Source organism: Xiphias gladius, chromosome 8 (assembly GCF_016859285.1).
Source record: "Xiphias gladius isolate SHS-SW01 ecotype Sanya breed wild chromosome 8, ASM1685928v1, whole genome shotgun sequence".
In the NCBI taxonomy this organism is placed as follows: Eukaryota; Metazoa; Chordata; class Actinopteri; order Istiophoriformes; family Xiphiidae; genus Xiphias; species Xiphias gladius.
Genome location: NC_053407.1, coordinates 3,965,904 through 3,991,151, shown reverse-complemented (window position 1 = coordinate 3,991,151; position 25,248 = coordinate 3,965,904). Strand labels below are relative to the sequence as shown.

At 38.9% G+C, this 25,248-nt stretch overlaps 1 protein-coding gene and 1 long non-coding RNA gene across 3 annotated transcripts; one reads left to right on the top strand and one right to left on the bottom strand.

The window, feature by feature from the left end:
- Positions 1-1,435: 1,435 nt before the first annotated feature.
- Positions 1,436-8,511, bottom strand: LOC120792822. Of its 2 annotated transcripts, XR_005707892.1 has the most exons (6): positions 8,433-8,511; positions 6,773-6,830; positions 3,301-3,376; positions 3,054-3,193; positions 2,599-2,697; positions 1,436-1,994 (listed from the first exon to the last, which is right to left on the bottom strand). It is a non-coding gene; the product is annotated as an uncharacterized LOC120792822 (long non-coding RNA). The 2 variants fall into 2 exon arrangements; XR_005707891.1 differs by having other exon boundaries at positions 1,436-2,697.
- A 1,045-nt stretch (positions 8,512-9,556) lies between these two features.
- On the top strand, positions 9,557-24,171 carry dnaaf4 (dynein axonemal assembly factor 4). Its single transcript, XM_040133537.1, has 9 exons — positions 9,557-9,849; positions 10,238-10,385; positions 12,370-12,503; positions 12,628-12,844; positions 12,923-13,065; positions 20,684-20,793; positions 20,873-21,026; positions 23,576-23,681; positions 23,857-24,171. Exons 1-9 carry the CDS (start codon positions 9,727-9,729, stop codon positions 23,973-23,975), a joined length of 1,254 nt encoding a protein of 417 aa, XP_039989471.1. The 5' UTR covers positions 9,557-9,726; the 3' UTR covers positions 23,976-24,171.
- Positions 24,172-25,248: the final 1,077 nt, after the last annotated feature.

Below are 25,248 nucleotides of genomic sequence, written 5' to 3'. Positions count from 1 at the left end.
CTTTTAATCCCTTTTTTCAGTTGCTTTATCTGTATAGTGAGTCGACTGAGGACTTGTACATTTTAACTTCGTAGATGTTTCATACATGTAGTATTTATTCATTCGTCCAATCTAACAGGGCACTGGATACCAAAACTACCTGACAAATGATAAAATAAATCATATTGCAGATTATAGAAAACATAAATAAAGGTGTGGAAATAATCATACAGCTTGACTGAAGAGCTGCTGTAAAAGGAGGAGTTTATTTGTGTCCTTGGTTGGTACTAGGAAATAACATTTCAGACACAGGTTGAACACCCTCGAGGTCTCGTCCTCATTCATTTCTTTCGGCAGCTGGACGACACCAACATTATTACATGTTTAACAATTTCATCCAAAAATAGATGTAGTCCAACTCGCTTTTTGACTTTTGTGACATTTTTAGAAGGCTTAATTTTGCAATGATAAAGTTGATTTACTTATCAAACCAATAGTCTCCTGGTGGTCAATATCTTGGCTGTCCTCTAGGGAAAAATCCGTTGAACCACCTGTCAAAGCATATACCAACGCCAAGTTGAGCCCGGACAGGGTAGGGCATCCATTAATTACTGAGTGCCCAATCAGCCGATAAGCCACGACAAAAAGCTCACTCTCAAAAAGCACTGCTGATGTGGTGGGGACCAGGTGATCAGTTTCCCCTTTAAACATTAGAGTCACTGCTGCATTTCTTGATATATTGAAAAAATACATACATCACATAAAGTGTTTCACTTTTTACAAACCAAGTAATTCATTAGATATTATAAAGTTTTACACTGGAATATGTAGCGTTGAAGAATTTGTATGAACTTTAACATGTATATGGTAATGCCTGCTGTCTCTCTTAGTTGTCTTAGTACTGGTTTGATATCCTCTTATGTGCTGGATAACTACTTTGTTGTTGTTTCTCTCCTACAATTTTTTTAATAACCAGTGGTAAAGATGCTTACTGAAAGATAACAATACATAGAAAAGTTAATTTAAATCCATGTTTCTGTTTGGTCATGGCTGATAACAGGATATGTCTCGTCCTGCCTCTACCAATTGCAGAAACCCCTACCAAAATAAAAAAGGTTTAATAAGTCAAATACTTTTTTTTCATAAGTATTCTGTAGTGCATTTATGTAGTACTACCTTTTATGCGGGCAGCAGAAAGGTGCTGTCTATTGTGTCTTATCACAATGTTGTTTATAAAATGAAATGAGGGCCATATCTTGCTCTTTATCATTGTCCCTGGCATGCAGTAGTGGTAGAACAACAGTTCCCTGGCACTCTCCTCCCTGCTTCAGTTGGACAGCAGTCTGTGAATCTTTTACCTCTTTCCATGCTGATAATATAATATCTATCATCATTATTATTATTATTATTACTATTATTATTATTATTATTATTAAAATGTACTGTTATTATTAATAATAATAATAGTCAAAATTTGTACTCCCCTCTTTAACATTAAGGTTAAAATGCAACAGCCTCTTGTTGTAAAGGTTGTCAGGATTGGTTACGTAATTGCTGTCTGCAACAGAAAGTCACAGGGGTATAGAAACTTGAAAAGGGCAGATGGTGCACGAATGCAAAGTATTTAGTCCATTTAGACTTAAAGATAGAATCCCTCAACCTATATCATCAGTAAAATCTTTGCACAAAAAACTTCCTGCAGCTTTAAAAGATGTAACCTGTAGCCTACTGAGAAAGACTGATAAATAAAACCATCGCATTCTAACTGTTCCATGGGAACAGTAGGATTCAGTATTAAACTGAACCAATCTGCCACTTGTGAGGACTCTGCTGTGTGAAGAATAGCATGTGCAAACACTCTCAAAATATTCCCAAAATTATATCATGTATACTATAGTATGTAAACTATATACTACAGTTTCTTTTGGTGAAAGAGGTACCATAGAAGGGGGCATAGGAGTTGCAGATGATGGTCCTGGAAGTTCTGTGTCAGGCTCTGATTCTTCATTACTGATCTTTTAGACAAAACATGAGTAGTCATGACTAAATCCCATTGTGTTACATGAACAGAGGCAGAGGACATTTGGAAATGTTTGATTATGGATTAGTTGTGTAATGAGTTAAAAATATACACGGCCTGTCAGTGTGCAAAATGTGCACACTACATGAAAAACATGAAATCCCTTTTTAGAAAAATGTTTTAAGTCTGACTTTTTACTTATAAGTTTAGCGACCAGACTATTTCTTCAAATGTTTCACAAATGTCTCAGAGAGCCATTATCAAAAAAACAAACAAGAAAAGTCAAACCTGTCAAAAAACTCACTAGCATGATAAGGAAGCACAGACTCTCAGAAGTCCCTCTGCCATATAGGGCACCTCTGTGCATACAAGGAAATTAATACATGAAATTACAAAAACACAATAGGTGATAAGTTTGATGGACAATTTATAAACAATGGAACTAACTTAAGAATACCAATTTATGAACATAATAATTCATACTTATTTTGGGCACAAAGGTTCCATCAAACAGGTGTCAAACTGGTGACATTTTGGATAATTATCACATTTAACCACTCTGCTACCAGCCCATATTATGTGCATGGATTCACAAATACCTCTCTTTCCCCCAGATCTTAGCTTGATGCTCCCTGCTCCTCCAAAATATCATGTTCACCATCTTCCTGGTCCTCAAGAGTAAACAAGTCAGTCTGCTCCTGTTAAAAATAATGTTCGATTGATTCCTCTTATTGTCCTCTTCACCTCTAAAGAAAACATTTACATTTAAAACCTAACCCAGCAAAGAAAAGCACAAAGTACATGGGCTTCTTACAGCTACCAATAATGCCCTCAATATATTATATAATGTATATATTTTATAAAGATAGTCTTGAATAAAAATTACCCATCTTTGCAAATTGTGCTCATAGATGAACTACAACCTGACTTTTAACAAAAGCGAGTAAAAGAAGTTGGTAGAAGTTCAGTCTGCAATTCATAGCTAATCTGGTCAGCTAAAAAATAAAACAAGTGAAGAGAAAACAGGGGAAACATTATGGATGACGCAGCTTACATTAGTAACTTGTTTGCATTCTCCAGCATGCAGTGCTGACACTTGCAGTGCCATGGTTGTGTTTCATGTAACACATGGCACCTGAGGCATTCTTGCAAATTCTACAGCATCATAGAGGAGGGGCTCTGTGTCCATGTCCTCTTGGAGGGGCACCAAAAAGAGAGAGCAACTGCCATAAATGTATGATTTTGCAAAAGAATCAAAACAAACTAATAAGGGAAAAACAGATCTTTAGAATATTTTTTACCTGATGCTTTGTATTACAGCCATCTTCCATTAAGTGGTTTGAATTTTAGAAACTCCTCCTCCATCTGTCTGACGATCTGTCATAAGTACAACACAATGTTTTATTTATTTTATTTATTTGTAGAATTTGAAAAAAAAAAATGTGCAGGTCAAAAGGACATCATTTCTGGATCTTTTCTGGGAAAAAAACAACTCCTGTTGCAATGAGCACTAAAAACTGATAACATGTAATTTAATATATATAATGTATATTTTTGGTTTTGTTTTAGAGACTGTTGAAAAAAGAAAGGAAACAAGGATAGGTAGAGACAAAAGTCACCCAAACCAGGAGTAAACCAGGGGATGATGCAGTTCATGGTTGTTGCCCTTATTCACTCAACAGGCCCCCTCATGATGTACTAATTTAAATAAATTATTTAGGCTCTCTTTAACCTTTTTTAAAATGTAAAATAAATAAAGCTAATGGAGTACAACTTTCACTTCTGAAATGTAGTGGAGTTTGAAATATACAGTAGCATTAAATGAAAACAGTTAAGTACAAGTTCCTTAAAATTGTACTTAAGTACAGTACTTGAGTTGTTGTGCTTAGTCACTTGCCACCACTGCTTAATGAAGGTGTTAAATTATCATACTATTTATGAATCATTTAAATTACAGCCAGGATTACTGAATAATGGATTTACAAACAACATATTAGTGCATGTAGACATATAATTAATAAATCTTAAAAATCTTTTGTGCTGATAGAAATGGCTTATGTGGATTAAGGTTTGAAGCTGTGACATCCACTTGTAACTGCTTGGCAGTTCAATACAGTTATTTTTATTGTTGTCATATCACATGACAAATCAGAAGATGAAATATTAGTCTGTAAATGTTGTCACTTTAAATGAGCTGTCTGCCATACATCTATACATGCACAACAAATCTGTACTCAGACTGTACACAAATCAGTCAAAAGGTGTCTCAGGTGTACTTCACTGAGATGGTATAAATACAAAATAGATAAGTAAAATATTACAACCACAGCAACATCATCATAACTGATCACCTCTTAATGCTTGCTCTCTTCTGAGAAAGCCACCATTCTTTTTCCTAATCCTGCATGGGCTAAGACAAGTTCCTCTGTAGCTCTTGGGGTTATGTTGGTGGGGACTGGCAGGACATATATAGTAAGGTCCATCCATCCATCCATTCATTTTCTGCTCCTTATCTGAAGTCGGGTTCCCGTAGCCGGAGGTTAAGCAAGACATCCCAGACGTCCCTCTCCCTAGCAACGTTTTTCCAACTCATCCTGGGGCGTTCCCAGGCCAGATGAGATATATAATCTCTACAGCATGTTCTGGGTCTACTCCCGGGTCTCCTACCAGCTGTACGTGCCCGGAAAACCTCAAATGGAATGTGCCAAGGAGGCATCCTCATCAGATGCCTGATGCACTGCAACTGGCTCCTTTCTAGCAAACGAGCAGCGACTGTACTCCGAGCTCCCCGCGGAAGTCCTTACCCTATCTCCAAGGCTGAGCCCAGCCACCCTTGCGGCGGAAACTCATTTCAGCTGATCTCAGCGATCTCATTCCTTCGGTCATTACCCAAAGCTCATGACCACAGGTGAGGGTCGGAACACAGATCGACTGGTAAATCGAAAGCTTTGCCTTTCGGTTCAGCTCCCTCTTGACCACACCGGTCCAGCAGAACACCTGCTTTGCTGCTGATGCTACACTGATGTGCCTGTGAATCTACCATTCCATCCTACCCTCACTCATGAACAAGGCCCCGAGATACTTCAACTCCCTCACTTGGGTAAGAAACTCCATCCAAACCTGAAGGGAACAATCCGCCGTTTTCCAGTTGAGAACCATGCCCTCAGACTTAGAAGTGCTCATCCCAGTCACTTCACACTCAGCTGCGAACTTCCCCAGTGCATGCTGATGGTCACAGTCTTATGAAGCCAATAAAACCAAGTCATCTGCACATAGCAGAGCAGCAATTCTAAGGCCCCCATACCAGACATTCTCCTCCCCCTGGCTGCATGAATAAACATGAATGACTTCCTGCGAAGAATACAGACACAACTCTCACTCCAGTCATGTATGGACCGAATGGGTCGTAGCAACAGCCCCAGAACCCCATATTCCCACAGTGCCGCCAACAAGATCCCCTGAGGGGGCCCAGTCATAAGCTTTCTCCATGTAGACTGAATGGGCAAACTCCCATGACCCCTCAAGTAGCCTTGCAAGGGTAAAGAGTTGGTCCACTGCTCCATGGCCAGGAAGGAATCCACATTGCTCCTGGCACAGGCTTTGCTCGGGATGCTGAGCAGTGTGATACCCCAATGATTTGAGCACACCCTCCGGTCCCCCTTTTTAAAAATGGGAACAACCACCCCGGTCTGCCAGTCCACAAGCCCTGTCCCCTGACCTCCATGCGACATTGAATAGGATTGTTAGCCAAGACAGCCCAACAATGTCCAGAGACTTGAACATCTCAGGGTGAATGTCATTCAGTCCTGGCGCCTTGCCACTGAGGAGTTTCTTATCAACCTCAGAGGTCTCTGCCAGATATATGAGTGAGGCTTCCCTCAAGTCTTCAAACTCTGCCTCCTCCTCAGAGGACATGAGAGTTCCTCAAAGTGTTCTTTCCTCCCCTCGACAATATCCCCAGTCCAAGTCAGCAGTTCTCCTCCCCCACTGAAAACAGCCTTGGAAAAGCCCTGCTTCCACTTTCTGAGGCACTGGATGGTTTGCCAGAACTTCTTTGAAGCCAACTGAAAGTCCTCCACCATGGCCTCCCTGATCTCCTCTCACACCCAGGTTTTTTCATCTGTGAGCGCTGCAGTTGCAGCCCTTCTGGCCTGCTGGTACCCGTCTGCAGCTTCAGAAGGCCCATGGGCCAGCGAGGCCTGAAAGGCCTCTTTCTTCAGCTTGACGGCTTCCCTCACAACCAGCAGGTACTCGAGTGGCCCCCATGAAAGGCATTGATCCTTCCGACCACACCATTACCAACTGCGTCCACAATGGAGGCTTTGAACATCGCCCACTCAGATTCCATGTCCCCAACATGCCCCAGGATGCCTATTCTTCTGGAGGTGGGAGTTAAAGAACTCACAGACAGGGTCCCCTGCCACAACACATTTGGCTTTGCTGGATCTGTCCAGCAGCCTCCCCCACCATCTGATCACTCACCAGCAGGCGGTTATAATCTGACAGCTCTGCTCTGAGTGTCCAAGACATGATCAGATGATACAACCACATGGTCAATCATTAATCTTAGGCCTAAGGCATTCTGGTACCAAGTACACTTATGAATCACCTAATGCTCGAACATGGTGTTTGTCATGGCAAATCCATGGCTAGCACCACTCAGGTTCAGATCAGGCAGGCCATTTCTCCCAATTACCCCTCTCCAGGTTTTTCAATTGTTGGCCACATGAGCATTAAAGTCCCTCAGAAGATGGTAAGGTTTGTGTACTTAACAGGATGGCTGAGGTTGTTGATCCTCACAGTGCCCTTCCCCTTGCCTTTCTCCCCTTGCCTTTGAAAAGACAGAGAGAGAAAGAGGGGGCAGAAAAAAAGAGAAAGAGATGCAGCCAAGACCGTAAAATGGACAGAGCAAATAACTTCATATTCATACCAAACATCACATTAAAATCACATCAAATGCAAGCTTAGCTGCCATCTTTTTTTAAGTTTTCATTTTAGAATGAGCAATTAAATCTAACATTTTTAAAGCTTGTTAATTCTTGTGGTGCTAAGAGTTGGAGCTGAGGTAAAAGTATGAGAAATGTTTGCTGTGTTGCTGGTCGGTCCTACAGATGGACTTGGTGTGGCACCAGGGGTGTTCAAATTGCCACTGATTTCCCTCATCAGTGCAGAGACAGTCATGAGCCATATTCTCCACAATTTGCTGTTAAGAAGTGTTTTCATAATTTCTTACAATAATTAAAACTATAATGAATGAATTGACAATCATATGTACAGCACTATATATTAGTTAACAAACATTCAGCCATTGAAAGCATGACAATGCATATTTTTTATATAGCATATTTAATACCCAAGGGCAATTAAAAGTACTTTACATAATGCATTAAAAATAAGACACCATAAAAATGTTATAATGCAAGTAAATAATTCGATACTTTTTTAAAGGAGATATCCAAAAATAGGCTTGAAAGGTAACATTAAACAGTTTAAGGATTTCTTCTTTTACTGACAGTGCTATTTCTGCACAACTAACTGCAACATGACTTAACTCTGTTTGCATATCTGAAGCTGTACATAGAGGTACTCTTTATTGGGCGGTATTAGAAGTGTTTCTAAAATGGGTTTGACTTCAATTTACAAAACTCTACTTTTATTAAAAAAACAAAAACAAATTAATCGTCAGGTTTTTTTCACCTAAACTGCTGTACCTTAGTGTTTGATTCATTACTGAAAATTCTTAACACACTGGCTAATCGCCATCTAGGGTTAAACTGACTAATTAGGTGACACCAGAAAGCTCTGTTAACTTGGTTATAAATTCAGATGACATAACTTTCATAGTTCAGGAACAGCTAGCTAGCAGACACACTCAGACAGTCTTAAAAGCGTAGTGTTCAAATGTTAGTGGTGACTAACATTTAGAAAAAATTACCTCAGCAACCAACTGTTTGTAGTAGTTTAGATAACGTTAATGTTAGGCCGCTGTTATCAGAGGATGGTAATATGAACAGTACACCAAACTAACAGACGTAGATGTTTCAAGATGTTACCTGAAATATTGAACTACCTCTTGAATGGCTGTGGCTCCTCCAGTCCGCATGTCGAAGTGTCCTTGGGCAAGATACTGAACCCCAAATTGCCCATGATGTATCATCGGTGTGTGTGTGTGTGTGTGTGTGTGTGTGTGTGTGTGTGTGTGTGTGTGTGTGTGTGTGTGTGTGTGTGTGTGGAAAGCGTAGTATATATAGAAAAGCGCGCTGTATGAATGTGTGTGAGAATGGGTGAATGTGGCAGTAGTGTAAAGCGCTTTGAGTGGTCGATAACACTAGAAAAGCGTTATATAAGTGCAGTCCATTTGCAGTACATAACTATATTTATATTGCAATGTGTACACATTTTGCTTAAAACGGGTCGTTTAGCTTATACTCACTTCAGAGGACGAGCCAACGGGATGTCCCGCAATGGCATTCTCTTGTCCGCTCAGAACAGGTGTTATGTCGAAGTCTGCTCCCCTTTCGAAATGTGTTTCCCCCCTGAATTGCGTTTCCCGTAGCGCCCCCCTCGGTGGTTACGGTTAGATTGAGCCGGCATCCGCTTTTTGCCTGGACAAGCTGTTCTCAGTAGAAGAGCAAGTCCATCACCTAGCAGTAGCTTATTTAAACAATATATTTACATTTATAGGCTACTGTATAGAGTCTATAGTTGGTAAATGTATGTGTTCTAATTGAGAGGTGGTGGACTATTCTGTCCATCTAGAAAAGCGTCTTTCCCACGTTCAAAATACATATAAATTCACTTAAAGCCCAGATGTCCCTGTTTTCCACCAGCACTTAAACGCAGCATACATTTGTGGATCAGTGTAGAGCTGGAAATAATGAAAAAAAGATTAAAAACATCTGTAAATAAATACAAAAGAATTTTCACAAATATTTGCAGACACTGGAAGCGAAAATGATCAGATCTACGAACTTAAAACTCTGTAAGTAAAATATTGATATTTATTCTTGTTGTGATTTATGCATTTTGTAAATTTCTATTACACAAATCGTTGTACACATTTGTGAATCTTGTTTTTTATTTGTGTTATTAATACACATTTGTTACCATTTTGAGTCTAATTTCTCTATACAAAAACCTACACTGAAATAACAAAGGGACAACATTAGAGGTCTATATTTGTGTGTCCTGGTTTGCCAGAGTTTTACTGAAATGTTAAAATATTTCATATACAGTTTAATTAATAATTTGCTATGAGTACAGTCGTCTAAGTTATGACTTTGCATCCCCGTAACAATCCTTTGCTTACAAGCAAAATGAACTTCTGGCTTTGTAACAACTGAGACAAAGCTAAGAAATCTTATCCCTTAAAATTGCCCTTAATTCCCTGTCGAAACCTGAGAATCGGAGGACAACTTGCCTCCTGGTGTCATGTATTAGGTTTACTGTACATTTATACTGCATGATAACTCATTGTTTTTGAATTCGTTACCACTATCAATTTTTTCCGACAAACATGAAAGCAGCATGCTGCCTCTCTGGTCACCATAACACCAAGACGCTTTACAAACAGAAACAGATTTTGCCGTTCACGACTCTTCACCAATTGTCGCAGAAGCCAGTTTTAACCTAACTACATCAATATTATTGAGCAAGTGAACCGCAGTATCTGCTGGCACAACTACAAACAAGAGGTTGACAACAACAGTTTGGTTAGCTGTGCCGAAATGCCTTTGCTAGTGACAGACTACTCATGGACACAAACAGACACGACGGTTTACATACATGTGCCTTTGAAAGGAGCGAGAGTTGGCAAAGTGGACATTCTCTCTACAGATGAATACCTCAAGGTAAAGTTAGCTAACAACAATAAACGCTGTGGTACCTTTTTACTGGTTGTCAGTGTCCCACACTCCATTTCTATATGGCCTTTTAACAATCATACACATAAAAACGCATGAATGAAGAATATAACAAGGACGTAACAGATAACGCTTGCATTACATTTCTTGGTCACTTTGTTTAGCTATAGCTATCACACAAAGCTATGCATTTCATTAACATTTGAATTTTTACAACTGACCAACTCACATGGATGTATTTTATAAAGTGTAGATGCAATGATATAGGTCCAAACAAATTTAAATGTAAGAAATCTGAGAGGGTGGTTGGTGGGTTGGTTGGTGATTCTCTCTATATAGTGCCTATAAAATGCTTTCCATTTTCTTTTCTGCACAGGTGCATTACCCACCGTTTTTGTTTGAAGCCTTCCTGCTTGAACCTGTCAACGATGACAGAAGCACAGCAAAGGTTGGAAACGGAGTTGCAGTCATCAGTTTGCCGAAGAGAACCAACAAATTTTGGAAGCATCTGATGATAAATACAAGTAAGATCATTTAACTGATCTTGTAGCCATTTCACTTAACCGTAAGCAATGCCCTCTATCTTTTTCTCCTACGGCAATGTAACGATGAATGAATCACTGACCAATTCCACATTTTCTGATGGCTTGGCCAACAAGAGTGGTTCTAGGGTCAGAGGAGATCCAGGGTTTAGCCTCGTAATTATTATTATTATTATTCTTGTTACTTCCAACACAAATTAACTGTCAAAAAAGCTTTTGTCTGCATATTTAAAAAATCCACAAAGGCACACATTAGAAGATAGCAACCAAATTTTATGGCAATCAAAATGCTCTATCCAGTTTTAAACAAATATTGTGTCTAAAATAAGAGCTAATAAATAAACATGTTATTATCCGCTGCCACTGAATGTATTAAGGCTCACCTGCCGTGCTCTGTCATTCAGTGGCACTCGTGGTTTATGAAATGATGGTGGGGGCAGGTGGTCTGCTGGTTGGACTCTGATTGGACAGAACTGTGCTATGGCCAGCAGAGACTTCAATACATCAGTATCATCATGATCTTTACTTGGGACAAGGCAGCATATGTTACCTAGTTTTCTTTTTCTTCTTCTTTGCTCTGACCATTCCATTTAAAAACACATTGGTTCATATGCACCTATGATCTGGCCATATGTGGCATTTGAACTAAAACCATGATAAACAGATGAATGGAAAACATTAAGCTCTGTAAGAATTTTCTGTTGGCCAATATGTATGTTTTTTATACAAACACATCAAATACACATTATATGAGTTTTATGTAGACAAACTTTAATGATTAATGCGATTAATCATTTAAACTTTGGTGAATAATTCTACATGATTCATGCAGAATTAATCCCTTAATGTTTTGTTTTCTGAATTAGCAAAAAATAGTCAAAAAGGCAAATCACAATTTCACCAATGTTTTTGTTTGTTTGCAGCAGCATGATGCTCCACCAATTAACAGCCAAAATGAGCAGCAACACACTTGCATGTCAGAGTTCACATTTTCTGTCTGCCTCCAAAAATCTATTTTCCCTGCGATGATGGTGACATACCACATGATCAGAGGTGATAGAGAAACAGTAGTTACTTGGATGTAACTCCAGTTCAATAAGTACATTTGTAGTCTTCTAATGGGCTTTTGTATTGATTTAGCCCCTCCTTTGGCACCCCAGACAGATCTTTGCACTAAGCACCCAATCAGGGGGTAGCATCACCACACTATAAGGAACAGTGCAGTTCATCTTATTTTTGAGCTCAGCAACAGGAATGACACAGAGGCCTGTTGGACGTGTAGTTAGAGGGCTACTCGTATTCCTTGAACTGAAGTTACATCCAGGTAGCTACTATTTTCATGCTGTACGTTGTATGCCCTCGTAAAAGGTGTCCCTATTTGTAACCACCGGGAGGCCGTTATTAATGTAATGTACTCAGAGCTGGGCCTGAATCTGTACAAATAGCAATCCAGACTCAACTACGTCGAGGTCTCACAGTCTAACTGCACACTCCAGGCTATATATATATACATACATACAAATATGTATACATACATGTATATACATACATACATACATATATGTATACATATATGTGTAATTATATATTTATTTATTATTTTTGTTATTCTAGCCTTAAGCCCAAGCCCTGAGCAGGGGGCTAGTTTATTGCAGGTCCTGTGCCTTGTCTTGCCTTGGACCACTCAGACCATTTAGGAGCAAGTCTGTTAACTGAGGAGTGAAATTCTTTGTTTTCTTTGTTTCTGTATTTGTTATTTATTAAGAGGGAGGAGATAGCTACCCCCATGGGCCATGGATTGGACACCACTATGTTAGGCTTAAAAGTTGTTAGACAGAGATCACTGAACTCTCAGCTCAGAAGGGAACGGTGGTTCTAAGCCAAAATTTTTATGTGTCTACTCAACTCAAAGTATCCTATACCTTTACATACAATTAATCTACCATTACGAGTCAATGTGTTTCAGATGATAAAGAAAAAAAGAAGGAGGTCAGAGAAAGAGCTCTGTTGAAATACCAGGAAAAGCTTTCTTCAGAGTCCAGGTCCAAAGCAGAGAAACAGCACACAGAGAAAAAGTATGCACTGGAGACAATGATGAAGGTAATATACTCAGTGACTCCACAATTTACTCATAAATCACATCACCAGGTGTCCAAAATTGTCAATGGAAAATTGCTCTGAAATCTAGAAATACTTATATTTAGTGTGTTTTACTTGATCTCAGCTTGAAAAGGAGGAAAGGGACAGCATCCAGAAAATGAGGGACACTGAGCAAGAGAAAACCACAGCAGAGTTGGGAGTATGGCAACTGAGACGGAAACAAAAAGCAGAGGAAGAAGCCCCAGTAAAACTGCATAGTCAGAAAGACAATCAAAACGAACTGAAAGCTATGATGGAGAAGCAAGAAAATGGATCTTCAGATAGAAGAAATGTCAAACTGGGTTTGTAATTTCCTGTTATCAAATTTGCTTCTACTCTAGTTGGATATGGTATGTTAATGAACATATACGTGTGTTTAGATCAAAGTGGCAGTGAAGCAAAGTGCAAGAAAAAACAAGCGCACCTGCCTGCTCCAAGACTTGTTGGAAACATTCAAGTCACATTTACCCCACGAGTTTTCCAAACAGCCCTCAGGGAATCAAGAGTGCAAGAGGAGGAAGAGGTGAGAGTCGCCAGTCTCCTTTTCTGCAATCTGCAGATTTTTCCCTTGTTGGTGTACAGCAGTGAGCAAAATGCGGTAACACTCTTGAGTCGGAAGGGCGTAAAAGCAGAAAGATATGACATTCAAAACCTTGTAGCACAGCCTCACTCACAGTTGACTTGTTAACTCTAAAAAGATCAGCATCAACCACTGGGAATCACCCCAAGAGGATGAGAGACATAAATGTAGAATTGGTGAAACAGCAAACGTCCTCTCACTTTGATGCTTGATCATACTATAGCTTCAGCGATTTTGCCTATGGGGGTTAACAAATTTTTTGACAAGTAAAACTGTTGTGTAAACTGGTTTTTCTTTAGGGTTTTACAAATTAGTCCGCACCTCATCTCAAGTGTGATTCAATCTTCAAAAAGCACACCATTGCTAAGTTTAGAATCTGCATTTTGGTACGTCATTTGGAAAAGCAGAGGTGGCTGAATTCCATTTAGTTGCTTCAGTTTCAGGGTCCTTGTGTTGTGCATGCTTGCTCACTGTCAAACTGGTTTACTTGGGAACTTGAATAGAACAGAGTCACTGTTATTATTAGTAGCACCTGTGCCTTTCCTACTATGACAAGTCAAAATGTCTTCACTGAACAAAGCCAAAAACAACCACTTTGTGTTTACGAAGTGAGTGTGGATTTTTGGTGCAATCTGACTGATTTTATACTCCTTTAAACTGCAATGTAACCATAAATTCAATCAGTGACAATTTATTTGTATAGCACCTTTTATACAGTTTTGTGCAATTCAAAGTGCAAATAACTGACAAGCTGATAATCAGACAGCATAAAAGTACAGTAATACAATAAAGAAACTTGGAATTTGTAGGTATTTTTTAACTCAAATTGTGATTTTAAGGGGGGAAAAATGATTGTACATCCCATTACAAATGGGATTATTCATCCAGCAAGATAATTCCTATCTGAGAATGTATGGTAATAGGGAATAGCCTCTCTTGCTGGCGAGAACGAGAGAGTTCAATCAGAGGTATAATTCTTATTGTTCTAATTATTTGATGTTAGCCAGTCTCCGTCGCAATCTTAATTATTTTTTGTGAGGGTAGGTCTATTAAGGTTGTGTGACTGAGATGCAAAAACAAGAAACACAAACAAGTTCACTAACACTGCCGTTACAATTTATAAACACTACAATTATAGCAAATTAAACAAAGAAACAAAAGGGGAGGGGGGGGGCTGTAATTCAAGGCAGTGGCTAGGGAATGACTGAATGGCAGAGTTACAGTATGAATTGTGGAGATGGTACGACAGAAGATTAGATAGACAGATGAATTGAATGTTGCTGGTGATGCAGTGAGTTAAATCAACAGCACAAAAAAGTTAGTGAATTGCCAGTTGAAAATTATGAATGCACTAGTATTGAGGGTTTGTTTAAATACTTGCACATACCCTGGGGAGTGTCTCTCTTCTGTCGATGAGTTGGGTCAAAATGAAAGGCTCCTAATCAGTGTGTGTTACATTGATGGACTCGGTTTGTAATGTTGAAATACAGAGCTGGAAAGGTGGTGAATGAGCGGGGCGTCTGATATTGGGTTGGTTCCCATTATTTGAGAGCTCCTCACAAACTGGTGATTCTCTTGACTCATGACTGTCAATTTGGATTTTCTGTCAGGTAGGAGACTCTTACAGAGGTTTGGTCTGACCACCCGGACGATGCATCCTGGTCAGTTGGCTCTGTACATGACTATAGTTTGCCGACTTATGGTGTCTACCATGGCAACTATAATAGTTTTCGGTTTCTTACCGTATTTGCCTTCTGATATCAACAGTGAAACATTTTCACAATGCCTGCATGATTTTGCCAAGAATAAATGTCAACATGTCCATGGAATTGTCAACCCAATGTCCTCTGCGCCCACCAGCAACCGGGAAAAAGATTAGAAGTTATACATATCAAGTCACATTAACAATTACAGGGGTGAGTAATTTTGTCACCTATAGCCTAGCTTGATGTCAGTAAACTTATTGTGTTTCTTCTAGACTTGTGTTTCTTCATAGGTCAGACTGAAGACAGATGATGGACAATATGGTCATTTTTTTCCGACCCGACTTTCTATTCTTTCTCAGTATCAAAGAAAGATCAAGACACAGTTGTAGTGTGTTAGGGCAGTATGCTTCATGTTCATGAGGAGGTAGGACACGCCCCATAGTCTCAGTATAGGATGAAGATAACAGTTTGAAGATTTGTTACTGTGTCGATACCATTAATATTAACCATGTTACTGGGGACTCAGCTAGTTTCAGACATGTTATAGCAAATTTAAAAACCTGATCCTTAAAAAATGGAAAGAGCACACACAGTGTAGATAGTTCCTAGAAACTTGCCTGAAGCAATCTTGTTTTTGTTTTTTGCATGCTTTAAGTCCAGTGTTTTTTTTTTCTAGTTGTTGATGAATTATTGTTCTTCAGTACTACTATTACTATAAACAAATGAGCTCATGTCAGTCTGTGTAACAAGTTGTAATATAATTTGACTATTAAAATGAAACTACATCTACAGATGGGAATATTGTGCATACTTATTTCTTCATTAAAAATAGCAGAATGTAATCAAATCTAAATAGCATCTTAACAGAAAGAATACCACACAAACCAAACAGAGAGGAACAAGTGTTTTATTTTATTTTCTCACAGGTGGGACCTGAAAGACTCAACCCCTGGTGAGCTGGTGCATAATACCTGCTCATCTTTGGCTGGATCAGTGTTGTACAGCCCTGTTGTCGTTCTCCTGTTCCAGTCAGCACATTACTCCCTGTCCAAAATCCCAGTGGTTCCCCCATGCCCAGCTGTACAGATGATGAGCAGCAATGGCATTAAACCAAGAACAAGTTTGAGAATGATATAACTTACAGTCAAATACTACAGCTGCACACACCAAATGTTATATCCAGTCATCATCCCGTCATTTCTACATCTATATCTTGCTTAAATTCACAGTAGCTGGTCCCAGTAGAGAAAAGGGCTGCGCTGTCTGCAAAACCAAAGCAGATAACAACGGCAGAGGGAGTAAGGTAAGAGATGAATGATAATGTGACAATAAACTAGATACATCATTGAACAGCTTGTGTTTATGTCTATGATTTGCTTCACAAGGGGGGCACACTACACAAAGGCCTTAGTAGTAAAGGATATCACATGCAAGGTTCCACTAATCAACTTTGCTCTCGTAGACCCTTGTTATGTCTACAGCCTGTGAAGGCTCGAAGTCATAGCTGCACCTTAAAGTCTTTTGAGGTCCCTTGGGATGTGGCACACAAAATAGTGTCCCTCTAGTCGGCAAAGTTCTTCTACAGATTGGCATCAACTATGGAGATCCACACTTAGCTTCTCATGCTTTGGGGAAATATGCCATTCTAGACAGATCTCTGAATAACAGCTGGCTGACAGAGGATGTTGGGACGGACCGATCAAATGCAGGATGATAGGAGCCTTGAAATGGAAGTAAATGCCGTTCAGGACTACTGCCATATTAGAAGGGGTCAACTATTTTCCTTGGGGGTTGATAATCAACCATGATTTTCCATGGCTTGGCTCATCTTCAGATGGTGTTGTCTTTGACCCGTCAGAGAACCTCCAATTTGGCTTCATTGAAATTAAATGCCCTAATGTGAAAAGCTAGGTTGACTACCCAGACCTTAAAATGCAAGGCGGCAAATCGGAGCTAAAGCAACAGCATACCTATTACTGGCAAGTACAGGGACAGCTACTCATTACAGGAATACAGTGGTGTGACTTTGTAGCATCTGCAGATATAATTTTTTTATTAACTGTTGGCATACAATACAGTGACTGAAAGCTAATACTTTCTGCAAGACTCAGAGAAATTCACCAGTACACTTACACTAAGTTGTCCTCTTGGATTCAGGATTAAGATTTTTTTCACTGCTGAGCAGTCAGATTCTCTATGAAAGAACTGCTATGGTTTCTGTACATTCATATTGTTTAATTTGTTGTAGTTTTATTTTTTTTGTAAAGCAGGATTCAGTGTGGAAAACTTCTTTTGTAGATCCTGGATAATGTACGGCAAAGTGCTGGATAATGTAACTGACTTGTTGTTTTTCCCGTTTATTAACTAGGAAGAAGATCATGTCATCTCATCTTGCCTTATGTCACCTGCAGAAGATCTTGCTAGATTGCGAGCAGTCCTTTTCTGCATCCTTCTGTTTCGTAAAGATATATGTACAAAAATGCATACTAATAACTAAGGGAAGTTCATTTGCATGGCACCTTTCAACAACAAGGCAATACAAAGTGCTAAAGTTTTCCTGCTTTATTCAACATTTATGGGCCACAGTGTTGTCTCACAATAGAAACAGAAGAAATAAGTGGGAGCAATTGAACAGTTTGTGTTAACAGTATAGGTGATGATGGAGAGCAAGAGAGGACTGAGTGGAAAAGAAGAAGAAGAAATAAATGGGAGCAATTAAACAGTTTGTGTGTACAGTATAGGTGATGATGGAGAGCAAGAGAGGACTGAGTGGAGCTTTAACCTGTGTTGAGTCTGCCGTACTCAACACATGTTGGCTGTCATTAACAGTTTTTTTATTTCTGAACTAAGAAATAAACGAAGAGACATAAATCACAATTCTTTGCATTTCACATTATAGCTCTTTATTAATTTTTTTTTAATCATAGTAATTTTTGGTTTCAGTTTATGTTGGATGGTTTATGATTCCACATTTCTTCGCATTTTTAATAACTGACAAATTTAACCCCATACAGAGGTCCATTGTGATAGTTGGAGAGGAAAGATATAACGGTGAATAACTGATTTATGCTTCCTGAGATGGAGAAGGGAATGGAAGTTTCAAACAATTTGTTTTCTTTGAACCTCCTAATTTATCTCTCCACATGGACTCTCAAACAAGCATTGCATTGGGTCTCGTCAGGTGTTGACATCTGGTTTCGACAGAAACGCTGGATGGTGAACTTTGCGATGGACAAAGTCATCTAATAGGAATCGGATAGTTCCTAAACTCAGGAGGAAGATGAGATCTAACTTTCTCATGTATCATCTACATGCACGAGAACCAAGCAGGCTGTACAGAAAGTTGGCCCATGTTACAATGATTCTACTGACTGTTGTGAAGTGGAGTTTAAAATGGTGACCAAGCTCCTTTTGGGTACATCCAGTTAGATAAAAAACAGGAAAAACGAATCCATGGGGAGCAGTTTGTGACTGGTGAAATGTGCAGCTAGGGAATCCTGCTGGAAACAGTTGCAGACAGGCAGGCTCTGCATCTAAAAGTTTGCCTGACGATCTTCTTTAGTTCTTTGGTCTGTCGTTTGAGTTTGCTGTAAGGTTAAAAGTTGGTCCCAGCTAGTCTCTGTGGGTGCCATGTGATAACAAATGTGAGGTGATACTTATCAAAGTTATGTCTGCAGCCTATACTGGGACTTGGTTGTTCTCGGTTGCTGGTTCTTGTAATGGGTTTGTAGGATCAAAGGTTGCAGGGTCAGTATCCTGGGGCCTTGTTTATCGAAGCATGTAGAACAAGTTCTAACTTGTATGCAAAGGAACTGTCTGTAAACACAAGAAAATTGATATTTATCAAACACGCACAAGTTCAAGCAAAGAGCAGTGATACATTTCCCCTGTTCTACAGTACATAAATATGATGTGCACACACAATCTCATTTACATACAGAAATGCCCCCATCATACCAAATATGGTCTCTCTGAAAGTCCTTAATGTACAGTTGCTTGTTGTGGACAAAAGGAGCAAACAAAAATAGGCCAATGTCAAACAACATACACCAGAATTTCAGAGACAAAAATTCAAATTCGTAATAAATGATCGGGATCTGCCCCAAAATTTAATCAGTTCTTCCCTGGCCCATGCCCCTATCCTCACCCAAGTTTGGTGCAAATCTATTCAGTAGTTTTTGCGTAATCCTGCTGACAAATAAACACATGGATGAAAATAAACTTCCATGGCAGAGGTAATAAAAAAAGGAAGATTAAGATGAAAAACATTGTAGGGAAAGCTTATCAGCATGCAATGGACAATGATCCATTGATGTGCCTGTTGTTACTGTATTAATATACTGCGTAATGTCTGTTAACAATTCAAATGTAACAGAATTCCTGATTTTCAGGAACAACACTTAACAATCTATCCCTTATTACATGGTGGATAATATAGCCGGTTTTTGTGCCAGTAGTATATGTTTATTCATGATTATACCTGTGCACCGCTACATACAGAACAACTTAAGCCCTTGTGAAAAAAATACAGGCCTCTCATTCATTTGAATGAAGTCAGTCCATCCATGACGTGAGGGTGTCAATGCAGGGGGGGTGCAGGAAAACAACACGGTGTCATCCAGAAAAGATGAAACCAGTCTCAATTTATGCAACACCACAACGGAATGTCAAATGAGAAAGCACTGGTAGATTACCTAATAATGTGAACACCATGTTTCTGGTGTATACTACTTTGTATAGTCTAACTTCCCTTTTAAACGAATGAATCTCTTACTCCAACTGGACTTCCTGGATTATATTTCTTTGTCTCACTTGTACCTTGAATTTGTGTTCATTTTGTCAGCTATTTTTAGATTTATTCTTAGTCTGGAGATAAAAATCCATGTTAGTTTTAGTCATATTTAGTCTAACTCACCCTTTTTATTTTTAGTCAGTTTTTAGTCAACTAAAACTCTGGACATTTTTTCTTGAAAAAAAAAAACATTTTAGTCTAGTTTTAGTTGACGAAAACACTTGACATTTTAGTCTAGTTTTAGTCAAGACCAAGAACAAGCATTTTAGTCAAACTTCAGCAAACTACTTTCAAATAAGATTTCATCCAACTGATTAACAATTAAGTCTGGAAAAATACAACAACTTTAGCAAATCCAATGCAGTCTAACTCTTGCAATATGAGTTAATCAGAAAGTAACCAGAAAAAAGAAAACCCTTCACAATCAAAAAGAACATTGTACAACAAGCATGCAATAAATCCCACCCTTAAAATGTTCAGTTCTGTCAGTACTGTGCCAGAAAGGTTTTTATTTTATTCTGTAATTTTGTTTTTAAAATAGGTTTTACACCACCGTTTAAATAAATTTGTACGGAAAATATTTGGAACCTCTTTGCACACAGAAAAAGCTAAGTACTAGACAGCTAACTAATGCCAAAAGACAATTTTCTACATTATATGCTGTGCATTTTAATAACCAGCAGAGGTCTCAAATAAACTACATTTAGCTATCACAGACCCTTTCAAAGTCGACAAGACCTGAAATGTGTAAGGCAATTACATTATGTGTGCTTTAACGTGGATAGTATGTTTAATACACCAAAACAAACAAATGTCTCTTAAGTAAAAGGTTGGACAATGTAGCTGACTGGGATACTGACTTTTCAGTAAGACTAAATCCCTTTTTCAGTAAGACTAAATTTTTTGGGTCTAACAAAAACATTTCTTAAATATGAAACATTCCCAGAAAATAACTTTTCTGTATTATCAAAGTGTTATCTTGTTTGAAAAGTTTGAATGCATCATATGCTTTGAGAGTGTAATTCAAACTAAGTTTGCACTTTTTTATTTTACAACCAACCAGTGGCTCAAAAAACAAGCTGAAGCCAGGCGTGCATTAAATGCAGATGTTGAAGAGCTGAAAAACCTAAAGGAGGCAGACAGGAACCCTGACAGGTTAAAGGACAAAGGAGAGTAAGTGATGTCTGCTCTTTAAACTATTTACCAGTAAATATTTTTCTGAACCATGGAATCACCAACTTGACTCTTTCAGCAAATGTTTTGCAACTGGGGACTACCTGAGTGCAGTGAATGCCTACAACTTGGCTATCAAGCTCAACAGAAAGATCCCAGCTCTGTATTCAAACAGGGCTGCATGTCATCTGAAGTTAAGAAATTTTCACAAGGCCATTGAAGATTCCTCTCAGGTCTGTATTGTCTGTCTGTTTTACATAATATTTGTTCATCTGTTCTCCTCTGCATGTTGCAAAGTACTTTGAACTAAAGCTTCACTGTGCATGTTGGTGTCTGAATACCTGTAAATTCTGTAAGACAGAACCAAAAGAAGTTGTCTGCTCACTGCAGTGTAGGACACTTGTAATTTTGCTCCTAAATTTAAACTCTACTACAGTATACTGTTCATTAAATCTTAAAACGTAATCCTGTTGAGAGACATGGAGAGTTCTGCTGAGAGAATCAGTACGTCAGTGCCAATGTACCACTGTACAATGTGCACAAGCTTTTTAACATCCAGGACTGAATGTATTTTAGCAGCTGGCTGTAGAAGTAGAAATACAGTATTAGGCACAAAACTGAGATTGGCATGTTCACAAGAAAAATGGCTGGTTTTCAACCAAAACAATGTGTAGACTATGTGGTTGTGATCACTAGTTTATACAGGCAAGCATTATTTGATTGTTTATTTGCAAAGTGTTGCATGCCTGCAACAGCCACTTGAACCTCACAAACGCAGGAGTATCTAATCACGTTAAAGGATGATGTTGTATATTTTTCTTATTGTCAACAAATCCCATGAACATACCAAACCCTACTCTGTCTGTGACACTGAGCCCCAAGCCCACTGGTTCCTTCTGAAGTTGTTAGTAGTTAATAGTATTGTAATTTTTAGCAAACGTTACTCAAACAGAGGAATAAGGTCTATCAGGTTTTGGATACACAAACAATACTTGATAGTAAGATCAATTCATCATTGGTTTTGGTCTGCACATGAGATTTGTTCATAGTAAGAAAAAATATAATATCAGCAAACTGCATTTCAGTGGTTCACTGTTCATTCGTCAACACTGCTGCATGATTATTTGCATTTTTCACCACTGTGCTTTGAGTTACATATTTCTAGTTTCCAAAGTATTTTGTTTACATATTTCCTCTGTTCATTTTCAGTGTGAATTAGAGGCAAGATGTACTATAATTATGAAAACAATTATGCACTTATATGACTGTGAAAGCCTGGTCTGTAAGGATAAACAGTGTGTGTTTCTCAAACTAGTTCTGAGTTCAACAGGTGATTGTAATCTGAAGACTACAAGTTTGAAATGAGAAAATGTTGTGAGGCTGCGGAGTTGGAAAGAAGTGAGCTTACCAGACCTCTGTAGCCAGCTCCTCATCAACTACTCTTTGGCCAAGTTGCATTTTGGGTACTGTAGGTTTTGACAAAGTAGAAGAATGCACGGAATAAAAAAGATAATATCTTTTTTTCTGCTGCATCAATTTTGACGAGCATTGTGAGACAGACTGTATTGGAGTGTAACCCTAAATTAGTGGAGTTCAATGAATGTGAAAGCATCATTTTTATCTTGAGGCTGGTTAAGGTGGAACTAATGTTAACTGCTTTATATATTGTTTGGTAGGTTAATTTTTCACATTACACATCTTAATTTATGAGTTGATCATATTGTACAATCTTAATCTGCAAAGTAAGAATATGTATAGTACCTATAGCTGGCTGTCAGATAAAAGTAGTGGAGTAAAAATTACAATATTTTGTTCTGAAATGTAGAGGTGTAGAGGTATGAAATAGCATAAAATGGAAATACTCAAGCAAAGAACAGGTACTTCACGTTTCTACCATCTAAGTGCAGTACTCGACCAAATGTGTAGTTACTTTCCAACTCAGCTTACTGACACAGCAACATCAGATGTACCCATTATTAATCAACTTTATTAGCTGCAGCTGTGTATCCCTTGCAGTATGACATGAAAAAGGTCTGTTAAAATGGTGCAGATGTTTTTGATAGTGGAAAGTGACTTCAGTGTATGGAAGCTAACAAGTTCAAAAATCCTAGCCACATTAAGTATAAACTTTTTGTAAATTGCTTGGCCTCTTGAGAGTCCCACAAACCTTAACTTTTTTCAGACTGAACAAGTAACTTTAATGTATTGGTGTACTGGCTGATTTAAAAAATAAAATTTCAAAACTAAATTTACAGGTGTTTAAAACTTTATTTTTAATATCATTTTGAGAACTGAGATTTGACATACCTGACCTCCTGAGTATGAAAACTCACCTGCGAGTAATTTTCATTTTCATTTTCCTACAATAAAATAGGACGAATTGGGAGTGTAGTGATGTCACTTCCAGTCAGCCTAACTGAACTGCTTACAGTATTTTCAAGGCAGCCGAATATCCGGTGCACTGTCAAAGGTTTAGTATTGGGAAACCATGGTGAATGGCTGTTTTCCTGAATAGTTCAGTTCCTACCGTAATAGAGACCAGTCAGAATCTCTATTTCAGATTGTAGTTAATCCTGCAATGTGCATAATGTGCATAAAGTGCCATTAGATGAACAGACCAAAAGTCACCCAGAATACACAAACATCTACTCACAGTACCATGTTTTTTTGCACGAGTTCTGTATACTTCATTTTTTTAAATAGGCTGATAGATTGCTGTATTAAGCTCTTATAGAGCTTTTATGTAATGTAGCAGTAAACATCTGGCCACATTTCACTGCAGGCACTTGATCTGTTGACTCCACCAGTTGGTGCCAATGCAGCTGCCAGAGCCAGAGCCAATGTCCGAAGAGGATCTGCTTTCTGCCAGCTTCAGCTCTATTCAGAAGGTTTGCTCAGCAACAGTTTGTCTTTTTGATTTAGTACACTGTTGCGATACAAATTAGAGACTAGCAACACATCACTGTAGCATGTTTTTCAGGACAATGACTTAATGGCTCAACAGGTGACCATATCCACCTACTATGTGCTGTCAGCTGATCTATTTGTAACATGCTTTTTCAGGGCTTCAAGACTTCCAAGCTGCTCTAAAGATTGACCCTCACAGTGAAGCACTGCAGGCAGACACCCAGAGAATACAAGACATTATTCTAGGCACTGTAGCTAACCCTGAAACAAAGTGAGACACAGAAAATATACTGTACATATTATGTATGGCTGCTTATTGTTTGTGTTTTTTGTCTGTTAATCAGTGATTTAACAAATGATAAAAGTCAAATGATATGTGTAATCCCTGCTGTAGCCAGTGAGAGACAGGCTCCAAGCCTGCTGATTTACTGCAAGATGGAAAAGGTATGCTTGCAACAGACTTGAACAAACATGAAAAAATGTTGTCAGTATGTGTTACTGAAGAATATGATGTACAGTCCAAGTTCCTCAAGAGAGGAACACCATACTCAGACCTGGCAAAGAGTGGTAGATGTTGGAGGACCTCAGAGGGCAGCTGGTCTTCCCAAGAGAGATCATTACAACCACTCTCCAACCAGACATCGTCATGCGTTCTGCAGTAGAGAAAAGCATCCTCATGATAGAGCTTACCATCCCCTGGGAAGAGGGCATGACAGCAGTCCATGAAAGGACAAAACTCAAGTACTCAGAGCTGGCAGCGGAGTGCCAAGAAGCTGGCCGGAAAGCTAGGGTTTACCCCGTGGAGATCGGATGCCAGGGCTTTGTCAGCAAAGGAGTAGTGAATCTGCTCCATGATGCTGGCATGACGGGCAAAACTGCGAAAAGCTATGAAGGAAATGGGAGAGGAGGAAGAGAAAGCCAGCTACTGGTTGTGGTGAAGGTGCGACAGGCCGAAAAGCCAATGCAGGAAACAACAACTCACCTGTATAACAATCCAAATTGACCTGTGGTAAATTCTTAATGGTGTTTGTCCAATTGTCTGCAATATACATGCCATAACCACCATGCTGTTGGGCTTGCAATTCAGTCAGTGTCTTCAAGAACAACTATGACAAGTAAAACCATCATTGTTCAGTGTTTGGGCAGTGAGCAGCAGCAGGTAGCCATGTTTCTGCAACAGGAATACAGTTGAGTTGCAAATGATTTGTACAGTTTGTTAAATCTGCCACATGTCAAGTCAAGCTTTGCACGTTCATCAAAAACACATTAAAAGTATGTTGTCAATTTGTATTTTGTCATATTTTCAGTTAAAAACAGTTGCATGCGTTGAATTGCATGTTGTATGTTCTGATGACAATAAATGGCTTTGTCATCAAAATCTTGCATCACTAATCCTGACAGAGTTCTTACACGACTCAATGCTACATACAGTATGCTTGTTCAGCAGCAAAGTTTTTTGGGGGGAAATCACACAGCTGTATCTACTGGACAACCCTATACGTTATGTACTGTACACGCCCAGGACAGATTTAGTGGAAACTGTAGCTG

Bases quoted from the DNA above. Each gene is read 5' to 3' on its own strand.
- dnaaf4 (XM_040133537.1), top strand. From the start codon at position 9,727: ATGCCTTTGCTAGTGACAGACTACTCATGGACACAAACAGACACGACG. The intron at 21,027-23,575 runs GTCTGTATTGTC...ATTTCACTGCAG, and splicing joins CCATTGAAGATTCCTCTCAG to GCACTTGATCTGTTGACTCC. The intron at 23,682-23,856 runs GTTTGCTCAGCA...ATGCTTTTTCAG, and splicing joins GCTTCAGCTCTATTCAGAAG to GGCTTCAAGACTTCCAAGCT.